Consider the following 24,644-nt stretch of genomic DNA (forward strand, 5'->3'; position numbering starts at 1 on the left):
CACTCTCTATCTATACCACTCTCTATCTATACCTCTCTCTATCTGTACCTCTCTATCTATACCTCTCTCTATCTGTACCTCTCTCTATCTATACCACTCTCTATCTATACCTCTCTATCTATACCTCTCTATCTATTCCTCTCTCTATCTCTACCTCTCTATCTATACCTCTCTATCTATACCTCTCTCTATCTGTACCTCTCTCTATCTGTACCTCTCTATCTATACCTCTCTCTATATATACCTCTCTCTATCTCCACCTCTCTCTATCTGTACCTCTATCTATACCTCTCTCTATCTATACCTCTCTCTATCTATACCTCTCTCTATCTATACCACTCTATCTATACCACTCTCTATCTATACCTCTCTCTATCTATACCTCTCTCTATCTATACCTCTCTCTATCTACACCTCTCTATCTATACCTCTCTATCTATACCTCTCTCTATCTACACCTCTCTCTATCTACACCTCTCTATATCTACACCTCTCTCTATCTATACCTCTCTCTATCTACACCTCTCTCTATCTATACCACTCTCTATCTATACCACTCTCTATCTATACCTCTCTATCTATACCTCTCTCTATCTGTACCTCTCTATCTATACCTCTCTCTATCTGTACCTCTCTATCTATACCTCTCTCTATCTGTACCTCTCTATCTGTACCTCTCTATCTCCACCTCTCTATCTCCACCTCTCTCTATCTATACCTCTCTGTATCTATACCACTCCCTATCTATACCACTCTCTATCTATACCACTCTCTATCTATACCTCTATATCTATACCTCTCTATCTACACCTCTCTATCTATACCTCTCTCTATCTACACCTCTCTCTATCTATACCTCTCTCTATCTATACCTCTCTCTATCTATACCTCTATCTATACCTCTCTATCTATACCACTCTCTATCTATACCTCTCTCTATCTATACCTCTCTCTATCTACACCTCTCTCTATCTATACCTCTCTATCTATACATCTCTATCTATACCTCTCTATCTATACCTCTCTCTATCTGCACTTCTCTATCTATACCTCTCTCTATCTACACCTCTCTCTATCTGTACCTCTCTATCTATACCTCTCTCTATACCCTCTCTCTATACCCTCTCTATACCCTCTCTATCTATACCTCTCTATCTATACCACTCTCTATCTATACCTCTCTCTATCTACACCTCTCTCTATCTACACCTCTCTCTATCTACACCTCTCTCTATCTACACCTCTCTATCTGTACCTCTCTATCTGTACCTCTCTCTATCTATACCTTTCTCTATCTATACCTCTCTCTCTATACCTCTCTCTCTATACCTCTCTCTCTCTATACCTCTCTCTATCTACACCTCTCTCTATCTATACCTCTCTATCTATACCTCTCTATCTACACCTCTCTATCTGTACCTCTCTATCTGTACCTCTCTCTATCTGTACCTCTCTCTATCTATACCTCTCTCTATCTATACCTCTCTCTATACCTCTCTCTATCTATACCTCTCTCTATCTATACCTCTTTCTATCTATACCTCTTTCTATCTATACCTCTCTCTATCTATACCTCTCTCTATCTATACCTCTCTATATCTATACCTCTTTCTATATATACCTCTTTCTATCTACACCTCTATCTATACCTCATTTTCTATACCTCTCTCTATCTACACCTCTCTATCTATACCTCTCTATATCTACAGTGGCTTCAGTGCCTCTCTTTCTCTCTGTTTCTCTCTCTCCCTCTGTTTTTCCATGAAGTCTACGTAATGTTTTGATTGTAGGTTAGATACCATAACAGACGTTGGCATTTTCCAGACCAGACCAAAACGTTTGTAGATTGAGGACCAGATTCAACATATGTTATGTCTCCCTTACCAATCTGTGTCTTGGATAGATTGGTATCACTTCTATAGCAGAAGTCTGGATAGTAGTCTTCCACTGCAAGTCACACAGCCTAGACTGAGCCTCCCCAGCCTAATCTCAGTCAGTGTAAAAGTCAGACAGCCTAGACTGAGCCTCCCCCAGCCTAATCTCAGTCAGTGTAAAAGTCAGACAGCCTAGACTGAGCCTCCCCCAGCCTAATCTCTGTCAGTGTAAAAGTCAGACAGCCTAGATGGAGCCTCCTCCAGCCTAATCTCAGTCAGTGTAAAAGTCAGACAGCCTAGACTGAGCCTCCCCCAGCCTAATCTCTGTCAGTGTAAAAGTCAGACAGCCTAGATGGAGCCTCCTCCAGCCTAATCTCAGTCAGTGTAAAAGTCAGACAGCCTAGACTGAGCCTCCCCCAGCCTAATCTCAGTGAGTATAAAAGTCAGACAGCCTAGACTGAGCCTCCTCCAGCCTAATCTCAGTCAGTGTAAAAGTCAGACAGCCTAGACTGAGCCTCCCCCAGCCTAATCTCTGTCAGTGTAAAAGTCAGACAGCCTAGACTGAGCCTCCCCCAGCCTAATCTCTGTCAGTGTAAAAGTCAGACAGCCTAGATGGAGCCTCCCCTTGGTTGATTGACTGACTGTGCCCTTCTCTCTCCCAGCATGTGGGCTGTGACAAAGAGGTTGGCTCGTACAAACAAGAAGACAAGTGTGGAGTCTGTGGTGGGGACAACTCCCACTGTCGCACTGTCAAACTGACCCTCACCAAGATGCCAAAGAAAACAGGTAAACATTGGGCAGTCACCAGGGTGAAACCACAGTTCTGTTCAGAACATTATGTGTTATTTCATTTGACTATCAATCAATACTTGATGTTGAGAAATATTACAGCTTGAAATCCCTAAAATCCTCTCCTACATTCTTAGAAAAAAATATGCTAAAAGGGTTCTTTGGCTGTTCCCGTAGGTAGAACCCTTTTGAGTTCCGTGTAGAACCCTTTCCACACAGGGTTCTACATGGAATCCAAAATAGTTCTACCTGGAATCAAAAAGGGTTCTACCTGGAACCAAAAAGGTTTCTCTGTCACGGCTGTCAAAAGGAGAGGACCAAGGTGCAGCGTGTGTGTAGTTCCACATTTTATTTACTCTGTGAAACTATGCAATACATCAAATAACTGATTAGACAAAACAACAAACCGTGACGCAGAGGAGAAACAAATACTACTCAAAAATAATCACCCACAAAACCCAGGTAGAAAAAACCCTACTTAAGTATGATCTCCAATTAGAGACAACGAGGACCAAGGTGCAGCGTGTGTGTAGTTCCAAATTTTATTTACTCTGTGAAACTATGCAATACATCAAATAACTGATTGAACAAACCAACATAGAAATATAAAAACTAGAACCTAACAACATAGAAATAGAACAGATAGAATAAACCCCCCTGTCACGCCCTGACCTACTCTACCATAGAAAATAACAGCTTACCATGGTCAGGACGTGACATTATCCTATGGGGACAGTTGAAGAACCCTTTTGGACCCCTTTTTCTAAGAGTGTGATGTGCGTTGCACTGTGTTATGAATTCCCAGTCGGTGACTCTTGATAAGAGTCCCCGGCAGGGGAATTCACAACACACTACACTATTTTAGTTACTCTGTATTCACCCAGCTACAGCCCTAAACACAAAACACTGCTATCACTGGTTCACACACAACAGTATAATTAGACACGACACGTTTCTCCTCTGTTAGAGTCACTAGTAGGCCTGGGGTTGTCTGTATCATGGGTCTCAGAGTAGGACTATGGTCTTTTAGATAACAATGAATAAGGTTACATGGACAGGGGGGACCTGATCCTAGATCAGCACTGCTACTCTGAAACCTATGATAGACATCATCCCTGTTCTGTTGTTATTCTGTGGCTCATTGGATTAACTTCCTGACCAACCGGTTGTCTTGTCTTGTTGTCCTATAGACATGCTGAAGATGTTTCATATTGTCTTGTTGTGTTGTCCTATAGACATGCTGAAGATGTTTCATATTGTCTTGTTGTCCTATAGACATGCTGAAGATGTTTCATATTGTCTTGTTGTGTTGTCCTGTAGACATGCTGAAGATGTTTCATATTGTCTTGTTGTCCTATAGACATGCTGAAGATGTTTCATATTGTCTTGTTGTGTTGTCCTATAGACATGCTGAAGATGTTTCATATTGTCTTGTTGTCCTGTAGACATGCTGAAGATGTTTCATATTGTCTTGTTGTGTTGTCCTATAGACATGCTGAAGATGTTTCATATTGTCTTGTTGTCCTGTAGACATGCTGAAGATGTTTCATATTGTCTTGTTGTCCTATAGACATGCTGAAGATGTTTCATATTGTCTTGTTGTCCTATAGACATGCTGAAGATGTTTCATATTGTCTTGTTGTCCTGTAGACATGCTGAAGATGTTTCATATTGTCTTGTTGTGTTGTCCTATAGACATGCTGAAGATGTTTCATATTGTCTTGTTGTGTTGTCCTATAGACATGCTGAAGATGTTTCATATTGTCTTGTTGTCCTATAGACATGCTGAAGATGTTTCATATTGTCTTGTTGTGTTGTCCTATAGACATGCTGAAGATGTTTCATATTGTCTTGTTGTCCTATAGACATGCTGAAGATGTTTCATATTGTCTTGTTGTCCTGTAGACATGCTGAAGATGTTTCATATTGTCTTGTTGTCCTATAGACATGCTGAAGATGTTTCATATTGTCTTGTTGTCCTACAGACATGCTGAAGATGTTTCATATTGTCTTGTTGTCCTATAGACATGCTGAAGATGTTTCATATTGTCTTGTTGTCCTACAGACATGCTGAAGATGTTTCATATTTTCTTGTTGTCCTATAGACATGCTGAAGATGTTTCATATTGTCTTGTTGTCCTATAGACATGCTGAAGATGTTTCATATTGTCTTGTTGTGTTGTCCTATAGACATGCTGAAGATGTTTCATATTGTCTTGTTGTCCTGTAGACATGCTGAAGATGTTTCATATTGTCTTGTTGTCCTATAGACATGCTGAAGATGTTTCATATTGTCTTGTTGTGTTGTCCTATAGACATGCTGAAGATGTTTCATATTGTCTTGTTGTGTTGTCCTATAGACATGCTGAAGATGTTTCATATTGTCTTGTTGTCCTATAGACATGCTGAAGATGTTTCATATTGTCTTGTTGTGTTGTCCTATAGACATGCTGAAGATGTTTCATATTGTCTTGTTGTCCTGTAGACATGCTGAAGATGTTTCATATTGTCTTGTTGTGTTGTCCTGTAGACATGCTGAATATGTTTCATATTGTCTTGTTGTCCTGTAGACATGCTGAAGATGTTTCATATTGTCTTGTTGTCCTATAGACATGCTGAAGATGTTTCATATTGTCTTGTTGTGTTGTCCTGTAGACATGCTGAAGATGTTTCATATTGTCTTGTTGTCCTGTAGACATGCTGAAGATGTTTCATATTGTCTTGTTGTCCTGTAGACATGCTGAAGATGTTTCATATTGTCTTGTTGTCCTGTAGACATGCTGAAGATGTTTCATATTGTCTTGTTGTCCTATAGACATGCTGAAGATGTTTCATATTGTCTTGTTGTCCTATAGACATGCTGAAGATGTTTCATATTGTCTTGTTGTCCTGTAGACATGCTGAAGATGTTTCATATTGTCTTGTTGTCCTATAGACATGCTGAAGATGTTTCATATTGTCTTGTTGTCCTATAGACATGCTGAAGATGTTTCATATTGTCTTGTTGTCCTATAGACATGCTGAAGATGTTTCATATTGTCTTGTTGTGTTGTCCTATAGACATGCTGAAGATTATTCATATTGTCTTGTTGTCCTATAGACATGCTGAAGATGTTTCATATTGTCTTGTTGTGTTGTCCTATAGACATGCTGAAGATGTTTCATATTGTCTTGTTGTCCTGTAGACATGCTGAAGATGTTTCATATTGTCTTGTTGTCCTATAGACATGCTGAAGATGTTTCATATTGTCTTGTTGTGTTGTCCTATAGACATGCTGAAGATGTTTCATATTGTCTTGTTGTCCTGTAGACATGCTGAAGATGTTTCATATTGTCTTGTTGTCCTGTAGACATGCTGAAGATGTTTGATATTGTCTTGTTGTGTTTTCCTATAGACATGCTGAAGATGTTTCATATTGTCTTGTTCTCCTTTAGACATGCTGAAGATGTTTCATATTGTCTTGTTGTCCTATAGACATGCTGAAGATGTTTCATATTGTCTTGTTGTCCTGTAGACATGCTGAAGATGTTTCATATTGTCTTGTTGTCCTGTAGACATGCTGAAGATGTTTCATATTGTCTTGTTGTCCTATAGACATGCTGAAGATGTTTCATATTGTCTTGTTGTCCTATAGACATGCTGAAGATGTTTCATATTGTCTTGTTGTGTTGTCCTATAGACATGCTGAAGATGTTTCATATTGTCTTGTTCTCCTTTAGACATGCTGAAGATGTTTCATATTGTCTTGTTGTCCTATAGACATGCTGAAGATGTTTCATATTGTCTTGTTCTCCTTTAGACATGCTGAAGATGTTTCATATTGTCTTGTTCTCCTTTAGACATGCTGAAGATGTTTCATATTGTCTTGTTGTCCTATAGACATGCTGAAGATGTTTCATATTGTCTTGTTGTGTTGTCCTGTAGACATGCTGAATATGTTTCATATTGTCTTGTTGTCCTGTAGACATGCTGAAGATGTTTCATATTGTCTTGTTGTCCTGTAGACATGCTGAAGATGTTTCATATTGTCTTGTTGTGTTGTCCTATAGACATGCTGAAGATGTTTCATATTGTCTTGTTGTCCTGTAGACATGCTGAAGATGTTTCATATTGTCTTGTTGTCCTGTAGACATGCTGAAGATGTTTCATATTGTCTTGTTGTCCTATAGACATGCTGAAGATGTTTCATATTGTCTTGTTGTGTTGTCCTATAGACATGCTGAAGATGTTTCATATTGTCTTGTTGTCCTGTAGACATGCTGAAGATGTTTCATATTGTCTTGTTGTCCTATAGACATGCTGAAGATGTTTCATATTGTCTTGTTGTGTTGTCCTATAGACATGCTGAAGATGTTTCATATTGTCTTGTTCTCCTGTAGACATGCTGAAGATGTTTCATATTGTCTTGTTGTCCTATAGACATGCTGAAGATGTTTCATATTGTCTTGTTGTGTTGTCCTATAGACATGCTGAAGATGTTTCATATTGTCTTGTTCTCCTGTAGACATGCTGAAGATGTTTCATATTGTCTTGTTGTCCTATAGACATGATGAAGATGTTTCATATTGTCTTGTTGTGTTGTCCTATAGACATGCTGAAGATGTTTCATATTGTCTTGTTGTCCTGTAGACATGCTGAAGATGTTTCATATTGTCTTGTTGTGTTGTCCTATAGACATGCTGAAGATGTTTCATATTGTCTTGTTGTGTTGTCCTATTGACATGCTGAAGATGTTTCATATTGTCTTGTTGTCCTGTAGACATGCTGAAGATGTTTCATATTGTCTTGTTGTGTTGTCCTGTAGACATGCTGAAGATGTTTGATATTGTCTTGTTGTGTTGTCCTATAGACATGCTGAAGATGTTTCATATTGTCTTGTTGTCCTATAGACATGCTGAAGATGTTTCATATTGTCTTGTTGTCCTGTAGACATGCTGAAGATGTTTCATATTGTCTTGTTGTCCTGTAGACATGCTGAAGATGTTTCATATTGTCTTGTTGTGTTGTCCTATAGACATGCTGAAGATGTTTCATATTGTCTTGTTGTGTTGTCCTATAGACATGCTGAAGATGTTTCATATTGTCTTGTTGTCCTATAGACATGCTGAAGATGTTTCATATTGTCTTGTTGTCCTATAGACATGCTGAAGATGTTTCATATTGTCTTGTTGTGTTGTCCTATAGACATGCTGAAGATGTTTCATATTGTCTTGTTGTCCTATAGACATGCTGAAGATGTTTCATATTGTCTTGTTGTCCTATAGACATGCTGAAGATGTTTCATATTGTCTTGTTGTGTTGTCCTATAGACATGCTGAAGATGTTTCATATTGTCTTGTTGTCCTATAGACATGCTGAAGATGTTTCATATTGTCTTGTTGTCCTGTAGACATGCTGAAGATGTTTCATATTGTCTTGTTGTCCTATAGACATGCTGAAGATGTTTCATATTGTCTTGTTGTCCTATAGACATGCTGAAGATGTTTCATATTGTCTTGTTGTCCTGTAGACATGCTGAAGATGTTTTATATTGTCTTGTTGTGTTGTCCTATAGACATGCTGAAGATGTTTCATATTGTCTTGTTGTCCTGTAGACATGCTGAAGATGTTTCATATTGTCTTGTTGTCCTATAGACATGCTGAAGATGTTTCATATTGTCTTGTTGTCCTATAGACATGCTGAAGATGTTTCATATTGTCTTGTTGTGTTGTCCTATAGACATGCTGAAGATGTTTCATATTGTCTTGTTGTGTTGTCCTGTAGACATGCTGAAGATGTTTCATATTGTCTTGTTGTCCTGTAGACATGCTGAAGATGTTTCATATTGTCTTGTTGTGTTGTCCTGTAGACATGCTGAAGATGTTTCATATTGTCTTGTTGTCCTGTAGACATGCTGAAGATGTTTCATATTGTCTTGTTGTCCTATAGACATGCTGAAGATGTTTCATATTGTCTTGTTGTCCTATAGACATGCTGAAGATGTTTCATATTGTCTTGTTGTCCTGTAGACATGCTGAAGATGTTTCATATTGTCTTGTTGTCCTGTAGACATGCTGAAGATGTTTCATATTGTCTTGTTGTGTTGTCCTATAGACATGCTGAAGATGTTTCATATTGTCTTGTTGTGTTGTCCTATAGACATGCTGAAGATGTTTCATATTGTCTTGTTGTCCTGTAGACATGCTGAAGATGTTTCATATTGTCTTGTTGTCCTATAGACATGCTGAAGATGTTTCATATTGTCTTGTTGTCCTATAGACATGCTGAAGATGTTTCATATTGTCTTGTTGTGTTGTCCTGTAGACATGCTGAAGATGTTTCATATTGTCTTGTTGTCCTATAGACATGCTGAAGATGTTTCATATTGTCTTGTTGTCCTATAGACATGCTGAAGATGTTTCATATTGTCTTGTTGTGTTGTCCTATAGACATGCTGAAGATGTTTCATATTGTCTTGTTGTCCTGTAGACATGCTGAAGATGTTTCATATTGTCTTGTTGTCCTATAGACATGCTGAAGATGTTTCATATTGTCTTGTTGTCCTGTAGACATGCTGAAGATGTTTCATATTGTCTTGTTGTGTTGTCCTATAGACATGCTGAAGATGTTTCATATTGTCTTGTTGTGTTGTCCTATAGACATGCTGAAAATGTTTCATATTGTCTTGTTGTCCTGTAGACATGCTGAAGATGTTTCATATTGTCTTGTTGTCCTATAGACATGCTGAAGATGTTTCATATTGTCTTGTTGTCCTATAGACATGCTGAAGATGTTTCATATTGTCTTGTTCTCCTTTAGACATGCTGAAGATGTTTCATATTGTCTTGTTTTCCTATAGACATGCTGAAGATGTTTCATATTGTCTTGTTGTGTTGTCCTATAGACATGCTGAAGATGTTTCATATTGTCTTGTTGTCCTGTAGACATGCTGAAGATGTTTCATATTGTCTTGTTGTGTTGTCCTATAGACATGCTGAAGATGTTTCATATTGTCTTGTTGTCCTATAGACATGCTGAAGATGTTTCATATTGTCTTGTTGTCCTATAGACATGCTGAAGATGTTTCATATTGTCTTGTTGTCCTATAGACATGCTGAAGATGTTTCATATTGTCTTGTTCTCCTGTAGACATGCTGAAGATGTTTCATATTGTCTTGTTGTCCTATAGACATGCTGAAGATGTTTCATATTGTCTTGTTGTGTTGTCCTATAGACATGCTGAAGATGTTTCATATTGTCTTGTTGTCCTGTAGACATGCTGAAGATGTTTCATATTGTCTTGTTGTCCTATAGACATGCTGAAGATGTTTCATATTGTCTTGTTGTCCTATAGACATGCTGAAGATGTTTCATATTGTCTTGTTGTGTTGTCCTATAGACATGCTGAAGATGTTTTATATTGTCTTGTTGTGTTGTCCTATAGACATGCTGAATATGTTTCATATTGTCTTGTTGACCTGTAGACATGCTTAAGATGTTTCATATTGTCTTGATGTGTTGTCCTATAGACATGCTGAAGATGTTTCATATTGTCTTGTTGTCCTATAGACATGCTGAAGATGTTTCATATTGTCTTGTTGTCCTGTAGACATGCTGAAGCTGTTTCATATTGTCTTGTTGTCCTATAGACATGCTGAAGATGTTTCATATTGTCTTGTTGTCCTATAGACATGCTGAAGATGTTTAATATTGTCTTGTTGTGTTGTCCTATAGACATGCTGAAGATGTTTCATATTGTCTTGTTGTCCTGTAGACATGCTGAAGATGTTTCATATTGTCTTGTTGTCCTATAGACATGCTGAAGATGTTTCATATTGTCTTGTTGTGTTGTCCTGTAGACATGCTGAATATGTTTCATATTGTCTTGTTGTCCTGTAGACATGCTGAAGATGTTTCATATTGTCTTGTTGTCCTATAGACATGCTGAAGATGTTTCATATTGTCTTGTTGTCCTGTAGACATGCTGAAGATGTTTCATATTGTCTTGTTGTCCTATAGACATGCTGAAGATGTTTCATATTGTCTTGTTGTCCTGTAGACATGCTGAAGATGTTTCATATTGTCTTGTTGTCCTATAGACATGCTGAAGATGTTTCATATTGTCTTGTTGTCCTATAGACATGCTGAAGATGTTTCATATTGTCTTGTTGTCCTATAGACATGCTGAAGATGTTTCATATTGTCTTGTTGTGTTGTCCTATAGACATGCTGAAGATGTTTCATATTGTCTTGTTGTCCTATAGACATGCTGAAGATGTTTCATATTGTCTTGTTGTCCTATAGAGATGCTGAAGATGTTTCATATTGTCTTGTTCTCCTGTAGGCATGCTGAAGATGTTTGATATTCCGATCGGTGCCCGGCACATCGTTATAGAGGAGAATGAGACTTCCTCCCACATCATTGGTAAGTGTGTCTCGTTACAGTAGGATAAAACACCTTTGGGATGAATTGGAACGACGACTGTGAGCCAGGTCTAATCACCCAACATCAGTGCTCGACTTCACTAATGCTCTTGTGGCTGAATGGAAGCAAGTCCCTGCAGCAATGTTCCAACATCTAGTGGAAAGCCTTCCCAGAAGAGTGGAGGCTGTTATAGCAGCAAAGGGGGAACAACTCCATATTAATTACCATGATTTGGGAATGAGATATTCAACAAGCTTTTGGCCAAGTAGTGTACATTTACAGTAGGGACATCCGCAGGGCATGACTGCAGAACTCTCTCACACACACACACACACACACACACACACACACACACACACACACACACACTTCCTGTATTTTCGTCAGCAGTGCATGACTGCAGAACATTTGACTGTCACCAATTAGCCTTGAGGAGTTTTATCCTGTCAGTAAATCTCGCCAGCCTGGACCAGACATCAGATATTTTCTCCCATTTTTGAAATGCTAATCATGTCTATCAGGGCCCGCTGTGTGTGTGTGTGTGTGTGTGTGTGTGTGTGTGTGTGTGTGTGTGTGTGTGTGTGTGTGTGTGTGTGTGTGTGTGTGTGTGTGTGTGTGTGTGTGTGTGTGTGTGTGTGTGTGGTGTGTGTGTGTGTGTGTGTGTGTGTGTGTGTGTACAGAGCTTATCTAACATAATGTAGAGACAGAATAAACAGGAGAGTGGGTGGCAGCAGGTGAAGAGGAGCAGTAGACATGATACCATATGGTGTTGGACGGATACGTGTGATCACTGCCTCATTACTCTCAATGCAAACTAATGGTAATGGACTGTCTGAGGAATGATGCTGGACAAGGCATTGAGTACAAATTCCTCCTACGGTTCTTTGAATACATTTCAATGGTACATTAGTTTTGGTCAGTGTAAAGGTCAATTCGATCCTTTATGTTAGTCAACAGGAGATATTCTGACTTCATCAGATCCACACACTTCACTCACATTGACGTCAATTCATCATTTACAAAAAAAAAGACATGTAAGCAATTTGCTTGTGTTCACCTCAGCTGGGAATCAGGTCCTATGTGAGGGGAGTGTTCACCTCAGCTGGGAATCAGGTCCTATGTGAGGGGAGTGTTCACCTCAGCTGAGAATCAGGTCCTATGTGAGGGGAGTGTTCACCTCAGCTGAGAATCAGGTCCTATGTGAGGGGAGTGTTCATCTCAGCTGGAAATCAGGTCCTATGTGAGATGAGTGTTCATCTCAGCTGGGAATCAGGTCCTATGTGAGGGGAGTGTTCATCTCAGCTGGAAATCAGGTCCTATGTGAGATGAGTGTTCATCTCAGCTGGGAATCAGGTCCTATGTGAGGGGAGTGTTCATCTCAGCTGGGAATCAGGTCCTATGTGAGGGGAGTGTTCATCTCAGCTGGGAATCAGGTCCTATGTGAGGGGAGTGTTTATCCCAGCTGGGAATCAGGTCCTATGTGAGGGACTCCTGGTATTCAATAGCTCTGTGTGGGACTCCCCTGGTATTCAATAGCTCTGTGTGGGACTCCCCTGGTATTCAATAGCTCTGTGTGGGACTCCCCTGGTATTCAATAGCTCTGTGTGGGACTCCCCTGGTATTCAATAGCTCTGTGTGGGACTCCCCTGGTATTCAATAGCTCTGTGTGGGACTCCCCTGGTATTCAATAGCTCTGTGTGGGACTCCCTTGGTATTCAATAGCTCTGTGTGTTGGACTCCCCTGGTATACAATAGCTCTGTGTGGGACTCCCCTGGTATTCAATAGCTCTGTGTGGGACTCCCCTGGTATTCAATAGCTCTGTGTGGGACTCCCCTGGTATTCAATAGCTCTGTGTGGGACTCCCCTGGTATTCAATAGCTCTGTGTGGGACTCCCCTGGTATTCAATAGCTCTGTGTGGGACTCCCCTGGTATACAATAGCTCTGTGTGGGACTCCCCTGGTATTCAATAGCTCTGTGTGGGACTCCCCTGGTATTCAATAGCTCTGTGTGGGACTCCCCTGGTATTCAATAGCTCTGTGTGGGACTCCCCTGGTATTCAATAGCTCTGTGTGTTTGAGCGGCCCAGCGTGAGTCAGTATCACCGTGGCAACCAGCCAAATCCTTCTCTCACTGTCTGTCTCTAAGATCTATTATCTAACAGGGAGACGATGAGACGAGGCTTTAGCATTAAAGCCACAATCTGTCATTTCAATTTCAATGACATGTACCATACGTATAGATCTCTATTTGAAATGAACACTGAGCAACAGTAGCTATCGCAGATTGGACCTTTTATACAGCCCTGACACAATGTCATATAATGGCTGCCAACTTCTATCGTTGCTCTGCTCTCTCAGTAAGAATTTGAATTTCATTACTGTTATAGAAAAATTTAGAGTTTCCTTGAATTGAATGCAATGACATGTAGCCTAGTTGTGTTTCCAATGAAAGACGATTGTCATGGAATTCTAGTTGAATACACACACACACACACACACACACAATGTGCACACACACATGTGCACACACACACAAGCACATACACACACACACACACACACACACACACACACACACACACACACACACACACACACACACACACACACACACACACACACACACACACACACACACACACACACACACACACACAGGCTGGAACAGTTGGTCACCCCTCCTCTGTATGGCCTGTTTCTGCTGTGCTGGTTCTGTCAGACAATCCAACGGATGAAAACACATTGTGAATCAGACGGTTTTCTTTGTGTTTCACAGCTGTTAAGAATCAAGTCACAGGCAGCTTCATATTGAACGCAAAAAGTGGAGATGCCAAGTCCAGAACCTTCATCGAAAGCGGTTTGGAGTGGGAGTACGTCTTCGGAAGCGGCGAGAAAGAAACCCTGAAAACAATCGGCCCCCTTCATGAGGGCATCGTTGTTCTGGTAAGAAGATGAAACTGATGGATCTAGTAAGACGCACACCCAGACACACACACACGCACACCCAGACACACACACGCACACACACACATGCACACACACACACACACACACGCACACCCAGACACACACACGCACACCCAGACACACACACACACACACACATACACACACACACACATACACACGTACACACACACGTACACACCCAGACACGTGTACAAACACACACCCAGACACATGTACACACACCCAGACACGTACACACGTACACACACACACCCAGACACGTACACACACACACAGACACGTACACACACACACAGACACGTACACACACACACACACACACACACACACACACACACACACACACACACACACACACACACACAGGCTGAATGTTTAAACATTGACAAGTGGCAGTTGTGATGCAGGTGTGCATCGCCTCAATTCTCATTTTACCCAAAACAGGCCGACCCAAATGATCACTATCCGACACAGCAGCATGTGGTCAGAAGATAAAGGACTCCATGCCCAATGGTTCACGTTGAGGTTCAGCCAGAAGATAAAGGACTCCGTGCCCAATGGTTCACGTTGAGGTTCAGCCAGAAGATAAAGGACTCCGTGCCCAATGGTTCACGTTGAGGTTCAGCCAGAAGATAAAGGACTCCGTGCCCAATGGTTCACGTTGAGGTTCAGCCAGAAGATAAAGGACTCCGTGCCCAATGGTTCACGTTGAGGTTCAGCCAGAAGATAAAGGACTCCGTGCCCAATGGTTCACGTTGAGGTTCAGCCAGAAGATAAAGGACTCCGTGCCCAATGGTTCACGTTGAGGTTCAGCCAGAAGATAAAGGACTCCGTGCCCAATGGTTCACGTTGAGGTTCAGCCAGAAGATAAAGGACTCCGTGCCCAATGGTTCACGTTGAGGTTCAGCCAGAAGATAAAGGACTCCGTGCCCAATGGTTCACGTTGAGGTTCAGCCAGAAGATAAAGGACTCCGTGCCCAATGGTTCACGTTGAGGTTCAGCCAGAAGATAAAGGACTCCGTGCCCAATGGTTCACGTTGAGGTTCAGCCAGAAGATAAAGGAATCCGTGCCCAATGGTTCACGTTGAGGTTCAGCCAGAAGATAAAGGACTCCGTGCCCAATGGTTCACGTTGAGGTTCAGCTTTACACTCCAGTCAGTCCCCTAGAAAGACAGTGGAGCACCTTCACTGTGATTTTAATCATCTTTGATTTAGTCCACTTGTGGTAATTAGTGCTTTTCTAGATCGGTTTCGGTACGATTAGTAAAACAAATATTGTGGTTTTCGATTTCGATAACATTAAATATATATATTTTTTTTGTGCTTTTTAATGGAAATTACAAAGCTAAAAATAGTGAACATGTAATTGCCAAAGCATTGAAAATATTCCATTGTCTCTGTCAGGTCCACATTGGGTAGACATCAATAGAAAAATAGGAAATTACTATGAAATAATACAATATTCAGTTGTGTATATTTACTTAGTTTTAATTTAATGACTTTATTATTTTTCATTCCTTAAAGTCATCATCTCATCTCTGGCAGTCAGCCGTCATCCTATCTAGCTAGGCTAGCCTGCCTAAGTATCCAGCAGAGCTGTCTAGTCATTCTGTTTAGCTAGACTAGCATGCCTAAGTATGCTGCAGAGCTGTCTGTAGTCATCCTGTTTAGCTAGGCTAGCCTGCTTAAGTATGCTGCAGAGCTGTCTGTAGTCATCCTGTTTAGCTAGACTAGCATGCCTAAGTATGCTGCAGAGCAGTCTGTAGTCATCCTGTTTAGCTAGGCTAGCATGTCTAAGTATGAGCGTAAAAGTGTATGCATCTCTGCCTAAACTGGGAAAAAACTGGCGCAATGGATTATGGTCATTGTAGTTAATTACCACGTTTCTGCGCTGAACTAGGTTGAATATTTGCTTAATGAAAAACTACATCTCCCTTTAGCCCATCGTCCCACTTAGTTCTTGAGTTGATTTCTCTCGTGAGTGATTTGATTTCCCTCTAGAGGAAATGTGCGTTAGGTTCACATAACAGAACAAAATCGAATTCAAGTAATTGAACTGACGTTGGTCAATTAGTTGTTTAATATTCAACAACAAAAATACTAAATGTTGGTTAATTGCTCAGCACTATTGTCCACTGTGTGTGTGTGGACCAGAAATCCTTACAAGGATAGTAAAACGAGGACAATTCAGACAAGTGGGGACATTTCGCATGTCCCCACAATGAAAAAGGCTATTTTAGGCTTAGGGGCTTAGGTTTAGGGTTAGGATTTGGGGTTAATGTTAAGGTCAGATTTAGGTTAAGGGTTAGGTTTAGGGATTAGGGAGAATAGGATTTTGAATGGGAATCAATTGTTTATCTTTCTCTCGCTCTCTTTCTGTCTGTCTCTCACTCTCTTTCTCCCTGTCTCTCTCTCTCTCTCTCTCTCTCTCTCTCTCTCTCTCTCTCTCTGTCATCGTGTCCTCTTTCTTCCTTTCCTCTTCTAGGTCATTCCCCAGGAGGAGGACACTAAGATCAGTCTGACATATAAGTACATTATCCATGAGGACCTGCTGCCGGTCATCACCAATAACAACGTTCTCCTGGCCGAGCTGGATACCTACGAGTGGGCCCTGAAGAGCTGGTCGCAGTGCTCTAAACCCTGTGGGGGAGGTGTGTGTATGGGGGGGCCTGGTTGTGGAGTGGATCTTTAGACCAGATGGATTCTCTGTGTGTGGGGGGGGGGGGGGGGGCTGGTTGTGGAGTGGATCTTTAGACCAGATGGATTCTCTGTGTGTGGGGGGGGGCCTGCTTGTGGAGTGGCTCTTTAGACCAGATGGATTCTCTGTGTGTGTGGGGGGGCCTGGTTGTGGAGTGACTCTTTAGACCAGATGGATTCTCTGTGTGTGGGGGGGGGGGCCTGGTTGTGGAGTGGATCTTTAGACCAGATGGATTCTCTGTGTGTGGGGGGGGGGGGGGCTGCTTGTGGAGCGACTCTTTAGACCAGATTAATTCAATCTCACCTGCTACAGAAAGGTCCCTGCTGGTTCACCTGTCAATCATGGTTGTTTCCATTTGTGCCTGGGTTGCCAAGTACCCCTGTTGTGGGTTGGTGCTATTGGCCCAACCTGGCAACCTGCTGTGGGTTGGTACTATTGTCCCAACCTGGCTGGCAACCTGCTGTGGGTTGGTACTATTGTCCCAACCTGGCAACCTGCTGTGGGTTGGTACTATTGTCCCAACCTGGCTGGCAACCTGCTGTGGGTTGGTACTATTGTCCCAACCTGGCAACCTGCTTTGGGTTGGTGCTATTGTCCCAACCTGGCTGGCAACCTGCTGTGGGTTGGTACTATTGTGCCAACCTGGCAACCTGCTTTGGGTTGGTGCTATTGTCCCAACCTGGCTGACACAGAGCAGAGCATAAATGTCCTCAGGGCATGTTGCTCAGGGGTCTCTGACACATTCACATTCAGATGGTTCTTCCTACCCTGTTTCTCTGTCAGTGTGTGTGTGTGTGTGCTCTCTCTCTCCAGTGTTAGTTCATATAGCCACCTGTATTTTCTTTCTGTCAAATGATTTACAGTATAATTGAAAAACGTATGTTTTGCCAGACGTTACAACAGATTGTACTAACCAGTTGAATTGGACCGTCTGGCAGGTATACAGTACACCAAATACGGATGCAGGAGGAAGAGCGACAGTCGACTGGTGCACCGGAACTTCTGTGAAACCAGCAAGAAGCCCAAACCCATCCGGAAGAGGTGCAACGTGAACGAGTGCAGTCAGCCAACGTGAGCTCCTCTCCCCTTCATTCTCCCCTCTATCCTTTCTGTCCATGTCCGAGCCATGTTGATAGCAGAGCATCCATTTCATCATCATCATCATCGCTCTAAGGGACTCTCCCTCTCGAAGAGGGACTGGAGCTAATGGACTCTGTCTGGATGACTAACCTAGTCATTCCCAGTAGTAGACAGATTGAATAATGAGATAATTGTCACATTCTTCTTCGTCAGACGATAAGGAAAAATCATTGTCGGACCAAAACGCAGCGGGATCATGTGTACTCATCTTCTTTATTTAGGAAAAGAAGGGAAACCAAAATAAACACGTACACAAAACACAATGACGCATAACAGGCTGGTAAGGCAACTAAGCTATACCTAGCACAATCTCCCACAAACTCCAAACACAAACACATACCTAATTATATATAGGACTCTCAATCAGAGGCAACTAGGAAACACCTGCCTCCAATTGAGAGTCCAACACCCAATACCTAAACATAGAAATACTAAACTAGAAAGAACATAGAAATACAAAAACATAGAACATAACCCAAAACCCGGAAATAATAAATCAAACACCCTTCTAAACAAACCACCACCCCGAAACACATAAAACAAATACCCTCTGCCATGTCCTGACCAAACTACAATAACAAATAACCCCTATTACTGGTCAGGACGTGACAATAATAACCTAGTCATTCCCAGTAGTGGACAGATTGAATAATGTGATAATAACCTAATTCCCGGTAGTGGACAGATTGAATAATGAGATAATAACCTAGTCATTCCCAGTAGTGGACAGATTGAATAATGTGATAATAACCTAGTCATTCCCAGTAGTAGACAGATTGAATAATGAGATAATAACCTAGTCATTCCCAGTAGTGGACAGATTGAATAATGTGATAATAACCTAGTCATTCCCAGTAGTAGACAGATTGAATAATGAGATAATAACCTAGTCATTCCCAGTAGTAGACAGATTGAATAATGTGATAATAACCTAGTCATTCCCAGTAGTAGACAGATTGAATAATGAGATAATAACCTAGTCATTCCCAGTAGTAGACAGATTGAATAATGAGATAATAACCTAGTCATTCCCAGTAGTGGACAGATTGAATAATGTGATAATAACCTAGTCATTCCCGGTAGTAGACAGATTGAATAATGTGATAATAACCTAGTCATTCCCGGTAGTAGACAGATTGAATAATGAGATAATAACCTAGTCATTCCCGGTAGTAGACAGATTGAATAATGAGATAATAACCTAGTCATTCCCAGTAGTAGACAGATTGAATAATGAGATAATAACCTAGTCATTCCCAGTAGTGGACAGATTGAATAATGTGATAATAACCTAGTCATTCCCGGTAGTAGACAGATTGAATAATGTGATAATAACCTAGTCATTCCCAGTAGTAGACAGATTGAATAATGAGATAATAACCTAGTCATTCCCAGTAGTAGACAGATTGAATAATGAGATAATAACCTAGTCATTCCCAGTAGTGGACAGATTGAATAATGTGATAATAACCTAGTCATTCCCGGTAGTAGACAGATTGAATAATGAGATAATAACCTAGTCATTCCCGGTAGTAGACAGATTGAATAATGAGATAATAACCTAGTCATTCCCAGTAGTGGACAGATTGAATAATGTGATAATAACCTAGTCATTCCCAGTAGTAGACAGATTGAATAATGAGATAATAACCTAGTCATTCCCAGTAGTGGACAGATTGAATAATGTGATAATAACCTAGTCATTCCCAGTAGTAGACAGATTGAATAATGAGATAATAACCTAGTCATTCCCAGTAGTAGACAGATTGAATAATGTGATAATAACCTAGTCATTCCCAGTAGTAGACAGATTGAATAATGAGATAATAACCTAGTCATTCCCAGTAGTAGACAGATTGAATAATGAGATAATAACCTAGTCATTCCCAGTAGTGGACAGATTGAATAATGTGATAATAACCTAGTCATTCCCGGTAGTAGACAGATTGAATAATGTGATAATAACCTAGTCATTCCCGGTAGTAGACAGATTGAATAATGAGATAATAACCTAGTCATTCCCGGTAGTAGACAGATTGAATAATGAGATAATAACCTAGTCATTCCCAGTAGTAGACAGATTGAATAATGAGATAATAACCTAGTCATTCCCAGTAGTGGACAGATTGAATAATGTGATAATAACCTAGTCATTCCCGGTAGTAGACAGATTGAATAATGTGATAATAACCTAGTCATTCCCAGTAGTAGACAGATTGAATAATGAGATAATAACCTAGTCATTCCCAGTAGTAGACAGATTGAATAATGAGATAATAACCTAGTCATTCCCAGTAGTGGACAGATTGAATAATGTGATAATAACCTAGTCATTCCCGGTAGTAGACAGATTGAATAATGAGATAATAACCTAGTCATTCCCGGTAGTAGACAGATTGAATAATGAGATAATAACCTAGTCATTCCCAGTAGTAGACAGATTGAATAATGAGATAATAACCTAGTCATTCCCAGTAGTGGACAGATTGAATAATGAGATAATAACCTAGTCATTCCCAGTAGTGGACAGATTGAATAATGAGATAATAACCTAGTCATTCCCAGTAGTAGACAGATTGAATAATGTGATAATAACCTAGTCATTCCCGGTAGTAGACAGATTGAATAATGAGATAATAACCTAGTCATTCCCAGTAGTAGACAGATTGAATAATGTGATAATAACCTAGTCATTCCCGGTAGTAGACAGATTGAATAATGAGATAATAACCTAGTCATTCCCAGTAGTAGACAGATTGAATAATGAGATAATAACCTAGTCATTCCCAGTAGTGGACAGATTGAATAATGTGATAATAACCTAGTCATTCCCGGTAGTAGACAGATTGAATAATGAGATAATAACCTAGTCATTCCCGGTAGTAGACAGATTGAATAATGAGATAATAACCTAGTCATTCCCAGTAGTAGACAGATTGAATAATGAGATAATAACCTAGTCATTCCCAGTAGTGGACAGATTGAATAATGAGATAATAACCTAGTCATTCCCAGTAGTGGACAGATTGAATAATGAGATAATAACCTAGTCATTCCCAGTAGTAGACAGATTGAATAATGTGATAATAACCTAGTCATTCCCGGTAGTAGACAGATTGAATAATGAGATAATAACCTAGTCATTCCCAGTAGTAGACAGATTGAATAATGTGATAATAACCTAGTCATTCCCGGTAGTAGACAGATTGAATAATGAGATAATAACCTAGTCATTCCCAGTAGTGGACAGATTGAATAATGTGATAATAACCTAGTCATTCCCGGTAGTAGACAGATTGAATAATGTGATAATAACCTAGTCATTCCCAGTAGTAGACAGATTGAATAATGAGATAATAACCTAGTCATTCCCAGTAGTAGACAGATTGAATAATGAGATAATAACCTAGTCATTCCCAGTAGTGGACAGATTGAATAATGTGATAATAACCTAGTCATTCCCGGTAGTAGACAGATTGAATAATGAGATAATAACCTAGTCATTCCCGGTAGTAGACAGATTGAATAATGAGATAATAACCTAGTCATTCCCAGTAGTAGACAGATTGAATAATGAGATAATAACCTAGTCATTCCCAGTAGTGGACAGATTGAATAATGAGATAATAACCTAGTCATTCCCAGTAGTGGACAGATTGAATAATGAGATAATAACCTAGTCATTCCCAGTAGTAGACAGATTGAATAATGTGATAATAACCTAGTCATTCCCGGTAGTAGACAGATTGAATAATGAGATAATAACCTAGTCATTCCCAGTAGTAGACAGATTGAATAATGTGATAATAACCTAGTCATTCCCAGTAGTAGACAGATTGAATAATGAGATAATAACCTAGTCATTCCCAGTAGTAGACAGATTGAATAATGAGATAATAACCTAGTCATTCCCAGTAGTAGACAGATTGAATAATGTGATAATAACCTAGTCATTCCCGGTAGTAGACAGATTGAATAATGTGATAATAACCTAGTCATTCCCGGTAGTAGACGGATTGAATAATGAGATAATAACCTAGTCATTCCCGGTAGTGGACAGATTGAATAATGTGATAATAACCTAGTCATTCCCGGTAGTAGACGGATTGAATAATGAGATAATAACCTAGTCATTCCCGGTAGTGGACAGATTGAATAATGTGATAATAACCTAGTCATTCCCGGTAGTAGACAGATTGAATAATGAGATAATAACCTAGTCATTCCCGGTAGTGGACAGATTGAATAATGTGATAATAACCTAGTCATTCCCGGTAGTAGACGGATTGAATAATGAGATAATAACCTAGTCATTCCCGGTAGTGGACAGATTGAATAATGTGATAATAACCTAGTCATTCCCGGTAGTAGACAGATTGAATAATGAGATAATAACCTAGTCATTCCCGGTAGTGGACAGATTGAATAATGTGATAATAACCTAGTCATTCCCGGTAGTAGACAGATTGAATAATGAGATAATAACCTAGTCATTCCCGGTAGTAGACAGATTGAATAATGTGATAATAACCTAGTCATTCCCGGTAGTAGACAGATTGAATAATGTGATAATAACCTAGTCATTCCCGGTAGTAGACAGATTGAATAATGTGATAGTTGGGGTGAGTGCCCTGTGCCACGGCAGTCTGGCCTTATTATATGAAAGGTCAGTGAAGTGAAGGAGGTCTGACTGAGAGTCTTCCCCCCCCCCCACCTCTCTTATTCTGTCTGCCCCCCCCTCTCTCTTATTCTGTCTGCCCCCCCCTCTCTCTTATTCTGTCTGCCCCCCCCTCTCTCTTATTCTGTCTGCCCCCCCCTCTCTCTTATTCTGTCTGCCCCCCCCTCTCTCTTATTCTGTCTGCCCCCCCTCTCTCTCTTATTCTGTCTGCCCCCCCCTCTCTCTTATTCTGTCTGCCCCCCCTCTCTCTCTTATTCTGTCTGCCCCCCCTCTCTCTTATTCTGTCTGCCCCCCCTCTCTCTCTTATTCTGTCTGCCCCCCCTCTCTCTCTTATTCTGTCTGCCCCCCCCCTCTCTCTTATTCTGTCTGCCCCCCCCCTCTCTCTTATTCTGTCTGCCCCCCCCCCCTCTCTTATTCTGTCTGCCCCCCCTCTCTCTTATTCTGTCTGCCCCCCCCTCTCTCTTATTCTGTCTGCCCCCCTTCTCTCTCTAATCTGTCTGCCCCCCCCTCTCTCTTATTCTGTCTGCCCCCCCCTCTCTCTTATTCTGTCTGCCCCCCCCTCTCTCTTATTCTGTCTGCCCCCCCCTCTCTCTTATTCTGTCTGCCCCCCTTCTCTCTCTTATTCTGTCTGCCCCCCCTCTCTCTTATTCTGTCTGCCCCCCCTCTCTCTCTCTTATTCTGTCTGCCCCCCCCCTCTCTCTTATTCTGTCTGCCCCCCCTCTCTCTCTCTTATTCTGTCTGCCCCCCCCTCTCTCTTATTCTGTCTGCCCCCCCTCTCTCTCTCTTATTCTGTCTGCTCCCTTCTCTCTCTTATTCTGTCTGCCCCCCCCCCTCTCTCTTATTCTGTCTGCCCCCCTCTCTCTTATTCTGTCTGCCCCCCCTCTCTCTTTCTTATTCTGTCTGCCCCCCCCCCTCTCTTATTCTGTCTGCCCCCCCCCTCTCTCTTATTCTGTCTGCCCCCCCTCTCTCTTATTCTGTCTGCCCCCCCCTCTCTCTTATTCTGTCTGCCCCCCCTCTCTCTCTTATTCTGTCTGCCCCCCCTCTCTCTTATTCTGTCTGCCCCCCCCTCTCTTTCTTATTCTGTCTGCCCCCCCCTCTCTCTCTTATTCTGTCTGCCCCCCCCCCTCTCTCTTATTCTGTCTGCCCCCCCCTCTCTCTTATTCTGTCTGCCCCCAATCCTCCCTCCCTCTCTCTCCCTCCTCTCCCAGGTGGTTGGTGGAGGAGTGGAACCCGTGCAGTAAGACGTGTGGGAAGGTTGGCTACCAGTCCAGGGTTGTTCAGTGTATGCAGGCCCTCCACAACGGCACCAACCGGACGGTCCACACTAAGTACTGTACAGAGGACAAGCCTGAGACCAGGAAGGTCTGTAACCCCTCTGCCTGCCCTGCACAGTGGAGGACAGGGGCCTGGTCACAGGTGGGTCCCAGCATAGAGCTTCACCACAGAGCATCCTCTAGACAGGGGCCTAGTCACAGGTGGGTCCCAGCATAGAGCTTCACCACAGAGCATCCTCTACACATGGGCCTGGTAACAGGTGGGTCCCAGAATGGAGCTCCACCACAGAGCCTTCAGTACAGACAGGGACCTGGTCATGGAGCTCTGTCACACAGCTTACAGTACTACTTATCAGAGTTGGAGTCAACTCAATTTCAATTCAATCAATGATGGAATTGGAATTTCTGTTCACTAAAATAGAATTGTAGTTTTCTTTGTGAATTGACTGAATTGAATTGTAATGAAGCTCAACCCTGGTATGGAACATTCTCCAGTCACCACACACTGAAGGAGACGTGAAGAGGATGGTTAGCGTATCCAGACCCTCTAGCAGAGTCCTATTTTATTGATTTTGTTGAATATAAACACTTTTTTCCTCTGTTGTTTACCGGGTTTTCTGGAAAGGGAAGTTGCTCTATATCGATTTGTTTTAGGAATTGTGCTAGCTAACTGTTCTAGGGATTTCAGCGTTGTTTCTAAGAACTGTGAAGAGCCAGCTGCTTTGAGTCTCGTCTGACCCGCTGTCTCTCTGGCCACCACAGTGTTCAGTAAGCTGTGGAGAGGGGATTCGACAGAGACAGGTTATCTAACCCG

The 24,644-nt window shown here is 41.4% G+C and overlaps 1 protein-coding gene across 1 annotated transcript in view; it reads left to right on the plus strand.

Moving 5' to 3' along the window:
- LOC106593178 (A disintegrin and metalloproteinase with thrombospondin motifs 14) overlaps nt 1-24,644 on the plus strand; it is a 135,607-nt gene that overhangs the window by 97,312 nt on the left and 13,651 nt on the right. Inside the window, exons 14-19 of the mRNA XM_082964979.1 lie at nt 2,537-2,660; nt 10,989-11,069; nt 13,847-14,013; nt 16,526-16,691; nt 17,677-17,809; nt 23,765-23,972. Coding sequence (XP_082821105.1) covers nt 2,537-2,660; nt 10,989-11,069; nt 13,847-14,013; nt 16,526-16,691; nt 17,677-17,809; nt 23,765-23,972 — 879 coding nt within the window. The remainder of the gene's footprint in view (nt 1-2,536; nt 2,661-10,988; nt 11,070-13,846; nt 14,014-16,525; nt 16,692-17,676; nt 17,810-23,764; nt 23,973-24,644) is intronic.

Source organism: Salmo salar, chromosome 18, assembly GCF_965601325.2.
Source record: "Salmo salar chromosome 18, fSalSal1, whole genome shotgun sequence".
In the NCBI taxonomy this organism is placed as follows: Eukaryota; Metazoa; Chordata; class Actinopteri; order Salmoniformes; family Salmonidae; genus Salmo; species Salmo salar.